The 19,588-nt window shown below is 42.0% G+C and overlaps 1 protein-coding gene across 2 annotated transcripts; it reads left to right on the top strand.

Annotated features, from left to right (window-relative positions):
- Positions 1-44: 44 nt before the first annotated feature.
- Positions 45-18,964, top strand: ATP5F1C (ATP synthase F1 subunit gamma; the record flags this gene model as incomplete). 2 transcript variants are annotated; one of them, XM_082738723.1, is made up of 10 exons in its annotated part: positions 45-261; positions 9,052-9,086; positions 9,637-9,768; positions 11,900-12,104; positions 12,668-12,811; positions 12,930-12,994; positions 14,648-14,803; positions 15,256-15,352; positions 18,170-18,206; positions 18,821-18,964. In XM_082738723.1, the coding sequence occupies exons 1-9, from the start codon at positions 206-208 to the stop codon at positions 18,174-18,176; spliced, it is 897 nt and encodes a 298-aa protein (XP_082594849.1). In that variant the 5' UTR covers positions 45-205. The 2 variants fall into 2 exon arrangements, with proteins under 2 accessions (XP_082594849.1, XP_082594850.1); XM_082738724.1 differs by lacking the exons at positions 18,170-18,206; positions 18,821-18,964 and having other exon boundaries at positions 115-261; positions 15,256-15,356.
- Positions 18,965-19,588: the final 624 nt, after the last annotated feature.

The following is a 19,588-nucleotide window of genomic DNA, read 5'->3' as shown; positions in this document are numbered from 1 at the left end:
GGGTGGGCGGGACAAATGCCAGCCGCGAGCCGGAAGGAGGTGGGGCTTCGGGAGACTGAGCCCCGCAACGCTCGCGAGGCTTCCCGCCTTCTGGCGGTAGGAAGCGAGACTGAAGGAGAAAGCCGGGGGGGAGGGCGCTTGGAGAAGGTCCCGCGCAGGCGCGGTGAGGCCTGTCTGACCGACCTTCAGCCAGGCCGGTACCACCATGTTCTCTCGGGCGGGCGTCGCTGTGCTCTCGGGCTGGGCCGTGCAGCCGCAATGGTATGGCCGCTGGCGAGGGGACGGGAGGGTTACGAGGAACGCAGGAGCTCGGTCAGGGGAAGGAGGAAGCGAGTGGAGGCGAGTGGGACGGGACAGGGGTCGCAGGGCCTGCGGGGACCCGTGTCCCGAGGAGGCCTCGGGAAGCCGGGGCTGCCGGAAGCCCCCTCCGCTCCGGGAAGGGTGCACGAGGGGTCTGCGGTGACAGCAGGGGCTCGCCGCGTCTGCTGAGGCGGGGTGGGGAGGGGTGAGGGCCGCGAGGAGCGGTCATCGGGGACCTCGGGGTTGAGACTTCAGCCCGAACTGGTTTCGGGGCGGTCTCGGCTTCGCTCAGCTACTGCTGGCCCGGGCGGAGACCGAGGAGGCCGTGCCGGGCCGCCGAGGGGGAGGGGGAGGCCGAAGGCAAGGTCTAGGGGAAGGTGAAGCTGTGCTCTCTGCCCTTGACGCCTTTTGAGACCCGCTGGCGTTGGGCAGGGTTTGCGCGGGCCATTCAGAGCCGCGCGCGGCGGCCGGGACGTGTATTTAAGCGCTTGGCCCGCAGCGCGGGCTCCAGGCTGGGCACTGCTGCATAGAACCCGTGCCTGCGCGGGCTCGTGGTAGTTCGGGTGCGAGAGGGGCCCTCAAAATCCGTCTGATGGCGATCGGAAGGCAGGGGCACCTCGCCCTGTCTTGAAACCGTTGTGTGGAAGCAGTAACCCTGCAAGGTCATGAGGTGGTCCCAAGGTCCCGAGGAGGAGAGGACATAGACGGCTGTCCAACGCGGTCTGTGAACGGCCGTGCAAGCTTCAGGATTTTCAACATCGGTTTCCGGAGGGGGGAAAAAAAAGGCAAACCCTGCGTATTAGAAGGCCAAGCCATGGGCAGATAAACGTTGGTTTGTGGGTGGTACCGTACAATAGGATGAAATGTCTTGAAGCGAGACCGAATGGAAGAATTTCAGGCACGGTGCTAAGGGGATTATTGGCCCAAAGCGGAGTGTCGCCGTTCTTCGGATTCGCAGGAAGGAGGAATTCTAACGAGCTGCGCCGCAAGAGTAGATTTTGGGTCCTAATTTTCGGGCGGAGGGACTGTAGACCCTTCATGGAAATAGGTTCGTTTTTCATTAAGCCAGGAATTCTTAACAAGAGAGGAAAAAATTCGGGTAATGTAATGAAATCGGATGTGAATACCTACAGAAAACTGTCGGTGGGTTTGCCTTCAAAGTCAGATTTTTTTTTTTTAATATTGAAAATGAGTATTCGTGGCAATTAAATCACCTTAGTTGGATTCTCAGTCCTGTAGGTTGTCCCATTTGTCACTCACCCAGCACGCAATTGTTGGGTGCCTGCCCTAAACCAAGTTGGTACTGTGGAAAGTACTGAAAAGTCGTGGTAAACAAATACATATGGCCTTAGCTTTATGGGACAGATTCTGGCGTGCAGTGCTGCTCAGCAGACTCAGCTCTCCTTGCCCTGTTGCTGTGCAGAACTGTCACCTGTCAGTATTTTTACCTGAGGTAGTATCCAGTGGAAAGAGTGTTTTAAATAAGACTAGTCTGACATAACCGCTAGGCTCCTAAATTGGAATGTACCTTGACAGATAGAGGTTGTAGTCCTGACCTTAACCTTTAGAATGTTGTTTTAACCTGGTAGGTTATGAATATTCATCAAGCATTGAGGGGAAGCATTTTCACGTTATTCTGTTATTCCAGGTCCCCTGTTGCTTCCCACTCATAATTGCGTTTTAAATTCAGAAATGAAACCCATCTTAATGTTTCACACTCCACAGAATTAATTTGGAAGGGGAGAAAAAATAGCTTTGCCTTTACAGAACCACGAAGGGGCACTTTCTCTGTTCTGTTTCCGTTATTGGAAGCTTTAAACATGCAACTTGTTATTTTTACAGGTTTTGGGGGGATGAAATGGGAGGTTAGCTTAACTGACATTAGCTAAATATTAGGCCCTATTAAAATCTTAGTGAAGTTATAGTAATTGTTTAGGGTATCAGTAAAATATCCTAAATTTCAGGAACCTGTTTTTAAGTAGCATTTAAGAAAATGGAGATAAGGAAGACAAGTGTGATTTTTTTTTTCTGTCTTCAAATCAGGGGAATATACATTTCTATTTCGTGTTCCCTATTCTCTAAAGTGGAAGTGTTTTATGGTAGCAAACCAGTAGCCATAAACTGAATTATATACACTGAAAAGCAAGGGAAATGGCTCTTGAGGAGACAGAAGGCTGATTGCATCCCAAAATTGAGGTGGCAGATGTTTACTTATAAAAGTAAAAAAAATGTGAGGCATCAGGGTGTGTAGTGTAGGAGATCCACCGACTCAGGAGCCAACTACCAGGATTTGGATCTCCACTGCCACTCACCTGGCTATGTGACCCTAGACAAGTTAGGGGTGTCTCTGCCACCATTTCTTCATCTGTTAAATGGAGGTGATAATAGTGCATTATTCATTGGTTTACACGAAGGTTAAGTGAGTCTGTGTTTGTACAGAACAGAGGTGGTAGGGGAAATGGTGGTGTGTATCCAGAGACAGGAACTGAAAACTGTAAACAACATTATGCATTTCCTACATAAAATGTAAGAAAGTTTATTGTATTTGCCAAACAAGACTGGACCATGGGTGGGCGTGGGGGAAGTGCCAGGTGGTTATTTTTTTGGTGGACAGGCAGGTGACGGACTTTTATACAATCATTTATTATTGGAATTAGACCTACTTCATCATTTACCCTAAGAATTAGCTGCTGCTGCTGCTTCCTTAATTTTTATATTTATAAAGCATTATATACCTTAACAGTCTTGCAAACTCTGTACTTTCTTGGAGGAATCCTTCCCCCAGCAACCTTGCTGTCTCCCTTCTCTACTACTTCTCTTAGTTTTGCTAACACTGCGGTATGATCATAGTAAATAATGGTAGTCCACCTGGGCGCCTGGGTGGCTCAGCTGGTGAAGCATCTGCCCTCGGTCCAGGTCAGGATCCTAGGGTCCTGGGATCCAGCCCTACGTCTGCTCTCTGCTCAATGGGAAGCCTGCTTCTTCCTCTCTTACCCCCCCCCCCAACCCCCGCTCATGGGCTCTCGCTCTCTCTCTCTCACACAAAAATAAATAAAATCCTTAAAAAAAAAATGGTAATCCACAACTCTGACTTTTCTATCCACTGTATCTGATATGTTTCAGGTTTCTCCAGTAATCTCCCAAGGATTTCTCAGGACTTGATGCAGTTTTCCAGAACAAATAGCTGATTCAAAACTTTGTATTTTCTTTTGCAAAAATTACATATTCAGTAGGGCAAGCTGCCCCTAGAGAGAGTTGGGGTCAGCTTATGGTTATTCTGTTGTATGTACTCAAGTTGTACTTAAAAACAGAGTAACATCGATTCTGAGTGAAACTGAGTGAAAGCTAAACATGAGAGCACTTCAAAGTAGGAAATTAGGGCTTATGCCAGCATAAAGAATCACAGATCTACCTCTTCATACTCTCACTTGGGATATTTGTGGAAACCAGAACATTCTGTGTTCATCCAAATATGGCATGGTTAGATTTATTCCCTGATATTCTCTGACTAGAAACTTATGTCCGTTAAATTGGAGTATCCTAAATCCATAATGTCCAAATGTCGCTCCTCATATTCTGTACATTTAGATTGGTCGGAGTGAAGAAGTTGATATGCCCCCCCCCAAATTAACAAGTAATGTTATTTTCTTTTTTAATTTTATTTATTTATTTGTCAGAGAGAGAGCTAGCGAGAGCAAGCACAGGCAGACAGAGTGGCCAGGCAGAGTCAGAGGGAGAAGCAGGCTCCCTGCGGAGCAAGGATCCCGGTGTGGGACTCGATCCCATGACACTGGGATCATGACCTGAGCTGAAGGCAGCTGCTTAACCAACTGAGCCACCCAGGCGTCCCAAGTCATGTTATTTTCCATTATGAAAAGATGTTAGTGGGATGGTTGGTATGTCAGGAAGTGTGCTCTGAAGTCCAGAGCTTGGAAGTATTTTACTGCTTTTATCTTTTCCTCTAGAGGATCCATTCTTATATCTAAATCTAACATTTTTCTTGTAGTCTCTGTCCTTCTCTGTATTTCTTTCTCTATGACTGCATAATACTAGTAGTAAGATATATAAGTCAAGAGATTATTGGGGCACCTGGGAGGCTTGATCTGCTTTTGGCTCAGGTCATGATCCCAGGGTTCTGGGATCATGCCCCACGTTGGGCTTCCTGCTCATCTGGGGAGCGTGCTTCTCCTTCTCTCTTGCCTGCCACTTGTGCTTGCTCGGTCTCAAATAAATGGATAAAAACTTTTTTAAAAAAAGAGAGATTGTTAAAAATGTTTTGTTTATGATCTTTCAGACTTTTTATGCACATAAATATATACAATCACAAAAATGGGATCATGACCATAATTTTATAATACCCTTTTCTGAAGCTTTTTTTAAAAAATATTTTATTTATTTATTCAACAGAGAGAGATCACAAATAGGCAGAGAGAGAGAGAAGGAAGCAGGCTCCCCACCAAGGAGAGAGCCCGACGTGGGGCTCGATCCCAGGACCCTGGGATCATGACCTGAGCCGAAGGCAGAGGCTCTAACCCTCTGAGCCACCCAGGTGCCCCATGGTCATTCTTTTTATTGTATATTCTGTGGGTTTTGACAAATGCATGATGACATGTATCTAGTTTCACTGCCCTAAAACTCCCTCTCCAGAATCCAAGCAACCACTGATCTTACTCTTGTCATAGTTTTGTCTTTTCTGGAATGTCAGATAGTTGGACTCAGACAGAATATAGTCATTTCAGATTGGCTTCATTGTTTAGCAATATGCAGTTACGATTCCTCCATATCTTCCATGACTTGATAGCTCATTTATTTTTACTGCTGAATAACTCCATTGTATGGATGTACACGTGTGTTTTTCCATTCATTCACATATTGAAAGACATATTGGTTGCTTCCAGTTTTTGGCGATTGTGAATAAAACTGCTATAAACATTCATGTGCAGGTTTTTGTATAGACATAAGTTTTCAGCTCAATTGGGTAAATACCTAGGAGCGAGATTGCTGTATCATATGTTAAGACTGTTGAGATTTTTAAGAAACTGTCAAACCATCTTCCAAAGTAGCCATACCATTGTGTATTCCCACCAGCAATTAGTGAGAGTTCCTGTTGCTCCACATCTTTGCCATCATTTAGAATTGTCATTTTTTAAAAAAAAATTAGCCATTCTTGGTGCACCTGGATGGTTCAGTCGGTTAAGCATCTGATTGTTGGTTTCAGCTCAGGTTATGATCTCCAGGTAGTGGGATCAAGCCCTGTGCCTGGATTCATGCTGGACCTATGGCCTGCTTAAGATTCTCTTTCTGCCTACCTCTCTCCAAAAAAAAAAAAATTAATAATAATAATTAGCCATTCTTACAGGTGTGAAGTGATATTTCGTTTAGTTTGTAATTCCCTAATGACATGATACTAAGCACCTTTTTTTTAATGCTTCTTTGCCATATGTTTATCTGTAGTGAGACTTGTGTTTAGATCTTTTCATTTTTTATTTAGGTTTGTTTTCTTATTGTTGAGTTTTAAGAGTTCTTTGTATATTTTTGATAACAGTCCTTTATCAGATACGTGTTTTGTAAACATTTTCTCCTGGTGTGTGGCTTAGTTTTTCCTTCTCTTAATAGTGTCTTACAGAGCATAAGTTTTTGAAATTAGGAAAGTCCAGCTTCATCATTTTTCTCTCATTCTCTCATGGATCATGGTTTTCATGTTTTATCTAAAAACTTAGAGCCAGACCCAAGGCACCTAGATTTTCTCCTGTCACATCTTACAGAAGTATTATAGTTTTGTGTTTTACACATAAGATCTATGATTCAAGTTAATTTTTGTGAAAGGTATAGAATTTTTTTTAAGCTTTTTTTTTTTCTAAAGATTTTTATTTACTTGACAGAGATCACAAGTAGGCAGAGAGGCAGGCAGAGAGAGGAGGCAGCAGGCTTCCTGCTGAGCAGAGAGCCTGATGCGGGGCTCCATCCCAGGACCCTGGGATCGTGACCTGAGCCTAAGGCAGAGGCTTAACCCACTGAGCCACCCAGGTGCCCCTAAAATCGGTTTATTGATACATACAAACTAACTTGCTCAGGTTTTGTCTAAAATTGTATTGAACAAGTTGGGAAGAGTGGACATTTTAGTAACATTGAATCTTCCTATTCATGAATATGAAATCTCTCTTCATTTATTTAGATCTTTTATCAGTTTTGTAGTTTTCTTATAGCATATTTTGTTAGATTTATGTCATCTTTTTCTGTGTGTTATTTTTATTGTGGTAAGGTAACACATAAATTTATCGTCTTAACCATTTAATAAAGAATTATTTACATTTCTATAATACATATTTTATATATTTATAGATTTATTTATTCAAAAGATTTTATTTATTTGAGAGAGAGGGAAAGAGAGCACCAGCTGGGGAGAGGGGCAGAGGGAGGGAGAAGCAGAGTCCCTGGTGAGCAGGCACCACCCCTACCCCCCCACCCCCCAACCCTAGAGCTCTATCCTAGGATCATGACCTGAGCCCTGAGATCAGGACCTGAGCCAAAGGCAGACGCTTAACCCACTGAGCCACCCAGGCGCTCCTCATACCACCATTTTTAAGTCTACAATTCTATGCTAATTGTTTTTCTTTTTCTTTTTTTTTTTTTAAATGCTATTATTTTTCTAACTTGAAATTCCCAGTTGTTCGTAACTTGTGAAAAGAAAGCAATTGGCTGTATGATTGTTTTTCTTTAACCTGTTGGTGTGATGCATTATATTATTTGATTTTTAAATGATAAACCAGTCTTGTATACCTAGAGTGTAAATCCCACTTGGTTGTGGTGTATAATTCATTTTAATACATGTTGGATTCAATTTTCTAATCTTCCATTAAGGAATTCTGCATTTATGTTCATGAGAGATAATGTCCTCTAATTTTCATTTCTTAAAATGATTTTATCTGGTTTTGATATTAGGGTAATGCTGACCTCATAAAATTAGGAAATACTCCCTCTGCTTCTAATTCTACTAGCCTGTTTAGGCCCCAGCTTCCGTCTTCCATGAGTTACAGATCTCTTTCTCAAGTCTCAAAAATCTCACCTGTTTCCCAAGCCCATTGCACATTTCCACCTCATCCCATGGTCTTTGTGTCATATTCATTAAAATTCATTATCTCGACATTATCCCGGAAACAAACAGGGTTGCTGGAGGGCGGGGGTGGGAGGGAGAGGGTGCCTGGGTGATGGACAGTGGGGAGAGTATGTGCTGTGGTGAGAAAAAATTTTTTAAAAATTAAAAAATAAAATTCATTATCTCTAGAGAGATCATCTCCACTCAGTTTTTCTACCTTGGTTAACAATACTCTCTACTCCGGGCATTAAAGTGGAAATCATTCTTAACTGGTTTCCTTTCCACTCTTGAGAACTTGCTCATACATCTTGTCTTCCTGTTGCTTCGCCAGCACAGTAGCTGAGGTCCTTGCCTCCTCGGTCCGGAGGCTGCCGCAGCCCCACGTGGTCCCCATGTCATCAGTGTCCCAGTGTCAGCTTGTGGTTCTCGCCACCATCCGTGGTACTTCACTGAAAAACTAAACTGGATGTGGCTTATAAATATTCATTGTTCTCTGCTACCTATAAAATAAAATTTAAACTTAACCCAACCTGTGTCTCCAGGTTCAAGAGTATGTCCTATTTGGGAATGTCTTCCTTAGGCCTTCTTTATTTATGCACAAATCTACAGATTCTTCCGTTCTCCCATGGAGCTTTCTGAACCAATACAGACACTTTGTAGAGATGTAAGGGCTAACAGATCATTTCTGTTTGATAGCATGTTGTCTTCCTCAGTAGGATGGCAGCCCTCTGGTATTGATCTCTTATAAATGTGGCTTTCATTAGTATACACATGTGTGTGTTTAACATATATTTAAGTCAAATCATTTTTACTTCTGTGCATTAGCACTTTAGTCATAAAGACTAGAAAAATATTTAATGTACATTTTATGTTAATCTTAAGTTTTTATGAATCTTGTTTATGAGATAATAGTGAGCTTCTTGTGGTCACAGACCATGCCCAGGAGCATAGTAGCTGCTTGGTACATTATTTGAAAAGATTTTGTTTATTTATTTGAGAGAAAGAGAGAGCATGAGGGGGAGGAGAGGGAGAAGCAGGCTCCCCCCTGAGCAGGGAGCTGGATCCCATGGGCTGGATCCCATGACCAGAGTGAAGCCAGACCCTTAACCGACTGAGCCACCTAGGTGTCTTGCTTAGCATGAGTTGGAGAAGTTAAAAATTGGCTTAAATAAACTCCTTTCACACGTGTGGTCATATTAGAATGTATACTTGATCCTAAGTGTTACTTGAAGAAGTTTCAGTGAACTAAGGAATTCAAGGTAGCTTTTTAGAGGGGGCTGACCTTGGTTTTCAGTATACTTGGATAGCCTAACAAGGGGAAGGACTTTTCTGTTGTGGAAGCAGTACAGGCAAAGGCATGAAGGTGGGGCAAGAGCACGTGTGAACTTCATCGTGCCTGCGGTGGAAGGTCTGTGCTAGGGAAGACAAAATGAGGCCTTTGGCAATAGGGTTTGGTATCATTAAGGGATTAAATATTTTTGTGTGTGTGTATATGAATATGTGTATATCAGAGTCCTGTGTTTAATAGATTGTTTCCTTATGGGACATTCTTTAAATTTATTAATTTTTTTAAAATTTATTAATTTTGATGGGTTTTCTTATATTATGGGGCTGTTTTCAGAAAACTAAAATATTTTTAAAACCTTTATTTTCAGGATCCAAGTTCGAAATATGGCAACTTTAAAAGATAGTAAGTACTTTATCTCAATATGTGAATGAAGAAAAGCTAAATTTTGACAAATAACAATATGCTGCTTCAGCCCATTGTATATTTGATCAAAATTGACAGAATGATTCTAGGTCATATGTGTGTGACATTGAACTTGTTTTGGGAAAGACCCGGGTGAGGCAACAGACTGTTGTTCTGTTTCTGTTGTCTGTACCATGACAGTGGTATTTTATGTTTTTAATACATAATTTTTTTTAACTAAATACATGACAATGTAATTAAATGTTTTAAATGTATCGTGTGCTGCCTCTTCTGTGGCCATCCTGTCCTGTCTAAGAGGCAGCAGGGCTTGACCTTCTGTTCGCACTCACACGGCCGCCTTGCCTGTCTGAGCGGCAGCTGGCGTTTAACCTTTGCTCAGGACTCTTTCCGCCTTCAAGCCCCAGCATCGTGCTGTTAGTTGATGGTGTAAGTGCTGATTTTTCTGCCTTACAGTTTAGAAAGCTACTGCCATAAATTCACAAGTGAAATGAGAACCCTTTTATCATAACACAGTACTTCTGTTTTTCAGTTACCAGACGACTGAAGTCGATCAAAAACATCCAGAAAATCACCAAGTCTATGAAAATGGTAGCAGCAGCAAAATATGCCCGAGCCGAGAGGGAGCTGAAACCCGCTCGAGTGTACGGGACAGGCTCTTTGGGTAAGTGAAGGCTGTAATACACAAATTGCAAAGAACCGTTTAACAGAGATCACCACTAATGACTTATCTGGCGCTTGGTGACAACAGGTCCAGTCTCTGTGTTTGCCGTTACTCGTTTTTCACAGCCACCCTACGAGGGTCGGAACGTCTAGAGTCCCTTCTTTACAGTTGAGAAACACTAAAATCAATTAGCTTGCTCAAAGTCACATGCCTAGGCGATTTGGCATCAAAGCCTGCCTGTTAACCGCTGTGTGTGACTCTGTGCATGTTGAAAATGCTCTGAAAATCTGCCCAGACTATTAACTATATATTCAAAAGAACTTAGAAATATAGTGCATTCAATTGAGATGCTTGACTTCGTTCTATGATGTTGTGATATGCTGGGTTGAAGACTGCGGGGTGCAAAGGTGATACCCTACAGCAGAGGGTATCAGTCCCTACAGCAGAGGGGACTGGGCAGGCATGGACAGGATGCAGGAATGCGCGAGTGGAATGTTTAAACATCATCCGTAAAGAAGGCAAATTCTGCTTATTTCCAAAGTGAAGAAAATTTATGTCTTATCTCTGTATTAATACATCTACATATTAGATTTAATTGCTCATGTGAAAGTTTCTTGTGCTCTTTCGTATTTTTTAAACATCCATTTACACTGGTTTAAAAAAAACAACAAACTTGGCGTGAGAAGATGATAGAGCAGTAGGCCGTGGTGGAAATGAGTCCTTGCTCTAAAAATGCCACATTTAGTTTCACGTGAAAGGTCAGAGGACAGTTGGTAGGTGGGGGAGGTTCCAGCCATCCTTATCACCTCCAGCCCTTTGCTCTCAGAGTCCCATTCGCTGCACAATAAATCCTAAGCACCTTGGTGGCTCAGTAAAGTGTGGTTGATAAATTACTCTAGCCTATTTATGAGGGGAAAGTTACTTCACTATTCACCTTTCTTGCTGATATGAGAAAATATAATAAATTTGTTTCCCTCAAGAGTCTAGAATCACAAAATTATCTCACAAAGAAGCAGCTGGCTTAGAGGACTGATTCGAGTATTTGTGGTAACATCAAAAATTCAGGCCATGGCTGCTGGTCAGTTCTGAAGTCCTTCAAACCCAGTACTAACTGTTAGCTATTAAGTGGCTGATCATTTTAAATATTTGAATTAGAAAATCCCTGCTCTGTTAGGACAGAGGTGATAGCAAGAATTTTGTTGAGATGGGTGAATGTGGCCGTGAAGATACGCCTTGTACCTGCGGGGGCCCAGCTGCTGAATTCACCCTGCGTCGGCACCCAGGCCACGCGCCTCCCAGAGGCTGTGCCTAGCCGGCCCCTGAGCAGGCACGTCCCTGGGAGATGTGCAGCACCCCTAGCGGTGTTGCTGAACTTCCCCTAAACTGCACAGTGGTCCAGGAAGCGCCACCCCAGCCCTCTTCCCTCCTTCCTGCAAGTCAGACCTGTCTTGGGATGTGATGGTCTTTCTGACTCCTTCCTGCCTTCTCCCGTAGCCGTTTCCTGTTTCCCCAGGAAAATCTGTGCATATTTCATTCTCCCGTAGCCGTTTCCTGTTTCCCCAGGAAAATCTGTGCATATCTCATCCTGTTTAATCCCCTTTGGCCCCTGCTGCTTACAAGACTGGACCAGCCAAGTGAGGTAGTAAAAGCAATGCCCCAAATCAGAGTGGCGTCTGCTGTTTTAATGCCAGCAGCTTTTGTAAGAGTTGATACGCAGGTTATATGAGCAGGTCAGTAAGTACCTGCTTCTTACTTTTTTGCTTGTATCCTGAAGATCTGCATCCTTCACAAGGCTGATAGAGATAAGCTGGTACTCTGATTCAGTCCTCCTTATAAATTCTTCAGTTGTACTAGAGATTTCTTTAAGTCAACATTTGAGGTAAATTGGCCATTAATTGGCCATTGGGGGCCTATATCATATAGAGATTGAACCCTTCACGGTTTCAGCCTGATGTAGATGGATCAAGTACACAGACAGCTTTGACTGTATTGTTTGACGCCACCTGAACTGAAACGCACTGTTTCGAAAACAGCCAACTCCTTCAAGTCTTTGGTAAATTAGGGATTTGGGGTGTATTTCGTATATGTTACATAGTTTTAAATTCTTGCCGTTTGTTTGTTTGTGTTCAAGCTCTGTATGAAAAAGCTGATATTAAGGTGCCTGAAGACAAGAAGAAGCACCTGCTTATCGGTGTGTCCTCAGATCGAGGGCTCTGTGGTGCTATTCATTCCTCGGTTGCTAAACAGATGAAAAATGAGGTGGCCACGCTCACAGCAGCCGGGAAGGAAGTCATGCTTGTTGGAATTGGTGATAAAATCAGGGGTATACTTCATAGGTAATTGAAATAGATCCTCTTGGTGTGGCAGCGGGTGCGAGCATGAGTAAGTGGGAGCGTCTCCGATCGTTTCTCCGCACGGTGTCCTTTTCTGGTACCTGTTTTTATACCCACAGAGAGGGTTTTGTTTTCATTTTTTCAGGACTATCAGAATACATAGATTTCTTCTGTTTTTTACTTGTATCGTGTTTCACTTTCATCCAACCCATGAGTGGAGCGCGACAGGAATATCAAAAGCCAATTGGCATTTTAAATGAATGAGGGCTCTCAAGCCAGCACAGCCTGGAAATGTCAGAAGTCAGCAGCATTTAATTGAGATGGGAAGGAGAGAAATACAGCACAAGAGAGGCCTGATGATTAGTGCTTAGTTCTTGCAGCCACTAACTAATCATGATAGTGGATGCAACGACTCAACGCAGTGACCACATCCCTGTTATCCCCCCGCCACCCTGGCCGCACCAAAAAACTTGATTCACAGTGATAATACTTTTTCTCGTTCCCTGTGTTATTTAGGCAGAAGTATTCCTTTAAACTACTCTTGTAATCTCCTGATTCTCTTATAGGACTCACTCGGACCAGTTTCTGGTGTCCTTCAAAGAAGTGGGAAGAAAACCTCCTACTTTTGGAGATGCATCCGTCATTGCCCTTGAACTGCTAAATTCTGGATATGAATTTGATGAAGGGTCTATCATCTTTAATCGGTTCAGGCAAGAGAAACTTAGAAATCAAAGCTTTTTCATGCTTGTGTTCATACTTTAAAATAAGTAAATACTTAACCATTTAAAATATTATTTTGAGATTGATATTTGCTTGTATAATTTCTAGGTCTGTCATCTCGTACAAGACAGAAGAAAAACCTATCTTTTCCCTTGAAACCGTTGCAAGTGCTGGTAAGTAGTTTTTGCAGGAAAGGTGTTTCTCTGTGTAGAAAGCAGAGATTTAGACGTTTGGGAAAATAGTGTTTGTCAGGGTGGCCTTTTCAGCAGCAGCAGAATAGTCGGGCTCTATCACCATCTGTCAGTGGCGTCTGTGATCTCTTAATCCATTCATTAATGACTCCTACTGCATTCCTTTGTTAATAGAAAATAAATAAATACATGATTCCACATGCTTTCTATTCTCAAAGATTGAAGAGCCTGGCCAGAATTGGCTTTGCTGTCTCTGGGAACTCTGCCGAAGCACACATGACTAGCAGCTCCGGAGTCGTGACCTGAACTGATTTATGTTGACCCACTCAGTTCTCTTGTCATACTGTGGAGTAACGTCATCATTGCTCAGTGAAGCATCCTAGAGATAATATTCTGGAACTGATTCTATTTTCCTGAGACATTTCCCCCTTCTGTACATAGTATTTCATGTATTAAGATGTATACTTTTTTAACATTTTCATGTCTCAGGTTGGGATGTTCCTACCAGTCAGTGGCATGCCATTTTTATTTTTATTTTTTTAATTAATTTTTTTTTTTTAAGATTTTATTTATTTGACAGGCAGAGATCACAAGTAGGCGAGAGGCAGGCAGAGAGAGAGGGAAGCAGGCTCCCTGCTGAGCAGAGAACCCGATGCGGGGGTCGATCCCAGGACCCTGGGACCATGACCTGAGCTGAAAGCGGAGGCTTGCCATTTTTAATTGACTCTTGTCGCTTTCTTTTGTAATGGTTCCAAAATCAGGGTTATCATTGATAGCATTTTAAGTTTGATGAAATACAATACTTCTTCAGCACTTCACCCTAATGAATGAAGGTTGAGTTGTGCCACTAAATTTCTGCAGCATAAATTTATTGCATCAACAAGATATGTGTTGGCATCTGATTCCTGGTCCAACACTTCCATATCCCATTTCCCTTTCATTCTCCTGATGGACACTTGCAGATTTCTCCAATTATCAGAGGGCTGACTTGGGATTTTTGTATTCCACTAAACGAGTTTCCATTTTTTCATTAATTCTTTTTTTTATTTTTTATTTTTATTTATTTATTTATTTATTTTTAAAGATTTTATTTATTTATTTGTCAGAGAGAGAGCAAGTGAGAGCGAGCACAGGCAGACAGAGTGGAAGGCAGAGTCAGAGGGAGAAGCAGGCTCCCTGCGGAGCAAGGAGCCCGATGTGGGACTCGATCCCAGGACGCCGGGATCATGACCTGAGCCGAAGGCAGCTGCTTAACCAACTGAGCCACCCAGGCGTCCCCATTAATTCTTTTATTAAAAAAAAAAAAAAAATTATTGAGTATTTGCTTACATTGTGCCAGATGTATGCTATCCAGAGGACTCATGACCATGAAATATGGAGAAGTTATTTTAATTGTTGGCTTCTTCATTTTCATTAAGTTAAGCATTTGCAGTAGAATATCAGATGCTTTGCTTACACATTATATTCTGAAAATCTGCTATAATCTATAGTGTGGAAATAGATGAAACTTTGAGAACGGAGTATTTCGTTGACTTCTGCTCTGTAATTATTAAGGGTTTTTATAGTAGTAAGCTGTTTTTATCCAATCCCTCTTTACTGTATAACTTCAAAGAAATCTGTGTCTTGTTTGAACAGAGAGCATGAGCATCTATGATGATGTCGATGCCGACGTGCTGCAGAATTACCAAGAATACAATTTGGCCAACATCATCTACTATTCGCTAAAGGAGTCCACCACGAGCGAGCAGAGCGCCAGGATGACGGCTATGGACAACGCCAGCAAGAACGCTTGTAAGCGGCAGTGGGTCTCCTCTGACAGCACTCTCCTGCTGAGCGTAGCGTGAGGACCTTTGTAGCCAGACGTTACCGTTCCTAAGTACACCAGGAAGCAAGGGCATAAGGATCTGGTCCCAGGCTCTGCCACTGATTCTGTGACATCTTAGATCAATGACCATGTCCTTCCTTGAGTTTTTCATCTCAAAAGATAGAAAAATAATCATCTCTGCCTTAAAGGAAGTATATATCACTTGGTAGCAGTGAAGTTGCAAGTATTTTGAAGAGGTGTCTATGGAAGAGGTAGAAATACCTTTGTGAGATTTTTGAGAGGGCAGGTTTGGTACCCAAAGAGACATAAAAATTCTTAGTTTTAAATTAAGCAGCATGCATCTGTGAATATGTTAAGGAACAAGTGAATCTTTCATAGTATTAGATTACGTTGTCTAATCCCTTCTTTTTCTTTGTAGCCGAGATGATTGACAAACTGACTTTGACGTTCAATCGCACCCGCCAGGCTGTCATCACGAAGGAGTTGATTGAAATCATCTCTGGTGCAGCAGCTCTGTAAGTAGCAGCAGACTGACAGCCTTCAGACACTTCTCCTCTCTCTGGGTCTGCTGGCTGAACGTGAGCGTGTTTCAGTTTCAGTTTCGTTTTGCTCAAGGTGAACCGATCCATTGCCTAACCTTGTAATCTAATTAAGGATATAAAGGTTTGGTGAAAATGGTTTGGTGAAAATGAGATCTCTGGTTTTTTCTGCTTGTTTCACACGGAAACTTTTGGGCTTAGTTTCTTCTTTTCAGAAATCAGCATATTGCTACTCTAGAGCATTAGGAAAGCCTTAGAGTAGCATTAGGAGTAAGGATGTAAATGTGATTAGGAACAAGGAATAAGGCATTAGGAATAAAAATGTAAATGATTCACTATCATTTATAAAATCTGTCTTGGGAACTTAAAACATTATAAAGCCAAGCCTTCACCCTGTAGGACTGGTTTTGGTTTTGGTTTCATGTAAATCTCAGGTGTTTTGGTAAATCTTGGTCAAAATTGGTTCTTTCCTTAACTAAATTTTCTATATTAGTACCATATAATAATTACCATTTTCTTCAAGAAAATTTCTTGGTTGTCTCGATATGTTAAGGTTTGTGAAGCCTGGGTTGAGAAAATGGGGATTCTGTTTTTAAAATGACTAAATTGAACCCCCACCATGTGCCAAGTCAGTGCCAGGAAGTGTCAAAGGATGTGATCAAGGCTTTGGTGGGTACAAAGGCTTTTGTTACAGGTTAACAAAAACATGCAGGTGATTCTGATGAGAGGTAAATATAGAGTAAGTTATCTTTGTCTCTTCTTTCTGACCTCCTCCTAATTGATCGCTAAGTTTTGTAAATTTTACCTTCTAAATATCCCTTGATCTTACATGATGCCACGTAATGCAGATCCTTACCATTTCTCTCCTGAATTAACAAGGATATCAAGTGCCCCTCTGTTTGACACTGAGGATATAGTGGGGACAATATTTGCCCTCAGAAAGCTCACAGCTCTCATAGGGAAAAGAGACACCTTACAAATTGCAGGAGAAAAGGGGTCAGTGTACTGTGGCTCAGAGCCAAGAGCATTTTTGACATTTTGAAGGAGTTATTTTGTTTAAAAAAAGAGACAGTATGTGATTCACAAAGCCTACAGTATTTACCGTCTGACCTTGCAACAGACTGTTAGGAAAAGAGTAGAATCCATTCTCTTACCTAATCATTCTGCAAAACACCTTAGCTTGAGATTCGGAATCCTGTGTTTTCTGGCCACCAGACTCTCTCGTCTAGTCTTGCCACCGCCATCGAACTTCAGCCACATGGATGTACTTCTAGTTCTACAAGCATGTTGAGCGCTTTTGCCTGAAATGCCCTTCTTTTCTTCCTTTCCACCCTGGATTCTTCCTCTGATCGACTCCCACTTCTCTTTGCTGAACTGAGAGAAGCCGGTCTTTCAGAAAGCCCTCCTTCGCCGTTCGGGTGGGGCGGCCTTTACTGTCCTGTGCTTCCCCTCCTCAGCGTTTACACTGTTTTCTTAGGAATTGACTTTTTATTTGCCTGTACTCCTGTGGCTTGGGAGTGACCCTGTCTTACTTTTGTAGCCCTACCACCTGGCACATACCTTCTCAGTAAATATTTGTTGAGTGAATGAGTGATGAAGGAATTCCTAAGGAATGGAAATTCAGAAGAAGGAGAAAAAACATTTCATTGGGTGTGTGAAATGTGGATCCATGTTTAAGAAGTAGGGATAGATAGGTTTGTCACTAAGGTGAAATTTAAATTGGTCCTTAAGTATACTCTGTCCAGGATAGAAACTGGGCAGAATGCCAGAGAGACATAAAACTGATGGAGACCATTGTATAAGTTGTCAGTCAGATCCATCAGCTTTGCTAGCCAAGGCGTCCTCGACTTACTTTGCTTTCCAAGCATGACTTTGATAAGACTAACCCATCTCTCAGTCTAGTCACTAATGTTGTGTTAGCGTCAGAGTACAGCGCAATGATGAATGGCCCTGCCGCTTACTAGCGTGATAAACTTGGCTGAGATACTCTCTCTGTGACTCAGTTTTGTCCTCTAGAACGCGGGGGCTCAGGCAAGGATTACGTAAGCATATTATTCATTCTCTTCCTTGGTGTGTATCGTATTGCTAATGCTAAGCTGTTCTTTTCGTGGTAAGTGTGAGGAGGCCTGGGGGAGAGAGCTGCCTTCTGAAGGTTTCCAAAGAACCAAGGATCTGGTTTGGCTCTTGAAAAAGGAATGCTGGGAATAAAATGCAAGGATACAGCCTCTGCAGTATTGAGGAGTCTCGAACCTTGGGAAACCTGGCTAAAGAGTAGCAAAACCAAGGGAAATGAAGAGAGGGAGATTGGGACATAAAAACTGAGAATCTGCAATTGACTATTAAATTTTGGCTTTCTAGAAAAGTAGACTAAATCCGTTCTTAAGGGTTGGCTGTGCAGTCCAAGCTTGGCGTGTTTATATGAATGGATTGCATGCTCTGTAACCGATCAGTTATCCAGGTTAAAACTGTACTATTTAATACAAATGCATTTGGCTCTTTGGTAATACACTGTGTGCTATTCATAGGAGAAGTCGTGGCTTCAATTATACTTGCGTAGTCTTGCCTTCTTGCATCAACATGGTTTTATTGTTCTAAACCAGACCAAAATTAGTAACTTTTTATAACAGTCATTGAATCTGTTTTAAAGGAATATTTTGGTAACGAATTTACATGGTATGTTCAAGATACCGAGTACGGAAATGGATGTTTTTAGTTGGAAATGATGCCTGATTAACTAGCATGGAATGCTTCCTGACTGGCTTGTTTTGTCTTTTCTCCTAACATAATAACCAGGGATTAATGAAAACCAAGTTTCATCCTCAGACAAGAGGTAAAGTGGCAGCATTTCACACTCTCTCCCCAAACCCCTCCAAAAAGAAATCCAGACTAGATATGATTGACGCTGATTAAGCAACCCTGAAACAGATTCTCTGAGATGTAGATTTGGGCCCATTTATAGTAGCTGCCAGCTTGTGGTAGCATATGGGCAATGCCAGGGGGCTTTTTTTTTTTTTTTAATCAAATACTAACTTTATGGATAGAGATTTAGCATTATTTTGAATTATTAAATACAGATGAGTGAAGAGTGGTGGTTCTCAGACTATCATGATGGTCTCAGGACTCCTTCTTGTCTGATATAACAGAAAAGAGCTAGGTTTTCCTGTTTCTGCATTAATTCTCTCCTGATAGTACACATCATGTAGCCTCTGGAAAATGCCATATACTCTTCAGAATGAGTAAAACAGGCATATAAGAAAAGTAGTTTTGCCTTCATAGACCCCATGGAAAGGTTCCTAGACCAAAATTTGAGAACAGCTAGTTTATAGTAACATTTTAGTATGTAAAGTCAGTTCTTTAAACCCCACTTAAATAGGTGTTATCTCTTGACATCGCTCTTTTTCCCTCCAAAACTGACTTTTATTTGTTCTGTACTTTGTTTTACAGGTAAAGAAGAATAATTCAGCCAGCTGATTTTATTTTTAGCTTACTGCTGTCCTTGTCAGAAGAAATTGTTGGTCCATTGTTTAACCAATAAAGACAGCAAGATGTTTGTAAATTATCTTACAATAAACAACTTACCATAAGAAAGTCACTGTCTTTTCTTGTTACATAGAAACAGTAACTAGTAGTTTTCACAATGAGATGTTAAAAGTATCAAAAAGTACTGACATGCTACTGCTAAATTTTTTTGGTAAGAAGATAATTTAAGAGCCTCTGCTGATTTCACAGTACCAGACTACCCTTCAAAAGTCCAGAGTATTTGGGGTGGGGAGGAAGGAGGAGGCAAGAGGCCACAGGCTGACCCAGGCTTTCATTCTTACGCTCTTTCAAAAAGAACATCCAACCAAATGAAGTAACAATGCTGTAGGAGTCATTTGCTGTTTCTTATCTATTAAGTTTAAACACAGGTGCACCTGGGTGGTTCAGTTCGCTAAGCATCTGCCTTTGGCTCAGGTCATGATCCCAGGGTCCTGGGACCTGGCTCCGAGTTGGGCTTCCTGCTCAGTGGGAGTCTCCTCTCCCTCTCTGTGATCTCCCTCTCACTCACTCTCAAATAAATAAATCTTCAGTAAATAAATAAAATTTAAATATCTTTTCCAAGTTTTCCACTGAGAAACCTTTCAGTATAATTCGTTCTATACTCACATTTAGATAACCATTAAGACTGGATGCCTAGCCTGATTATGCACAAGTTAGCCATGCCAATATGTC

Source organism: Mustela nivalis (genome assembly GCF_964662115.1).
Source record: "Mustela nivalis genome assembly, chromosome: 7".
Taxonomy (NCBI): Eukaryota; Metazoa; Chordata; class Mammalia; order Carnivora; family Mustelidae; genus Mustela; species Mustela nivalis.
Note: the sequence above shows the minus strand (reverse complement) of the source record. Positions and strands in the feature narration are given on the sequence as shown.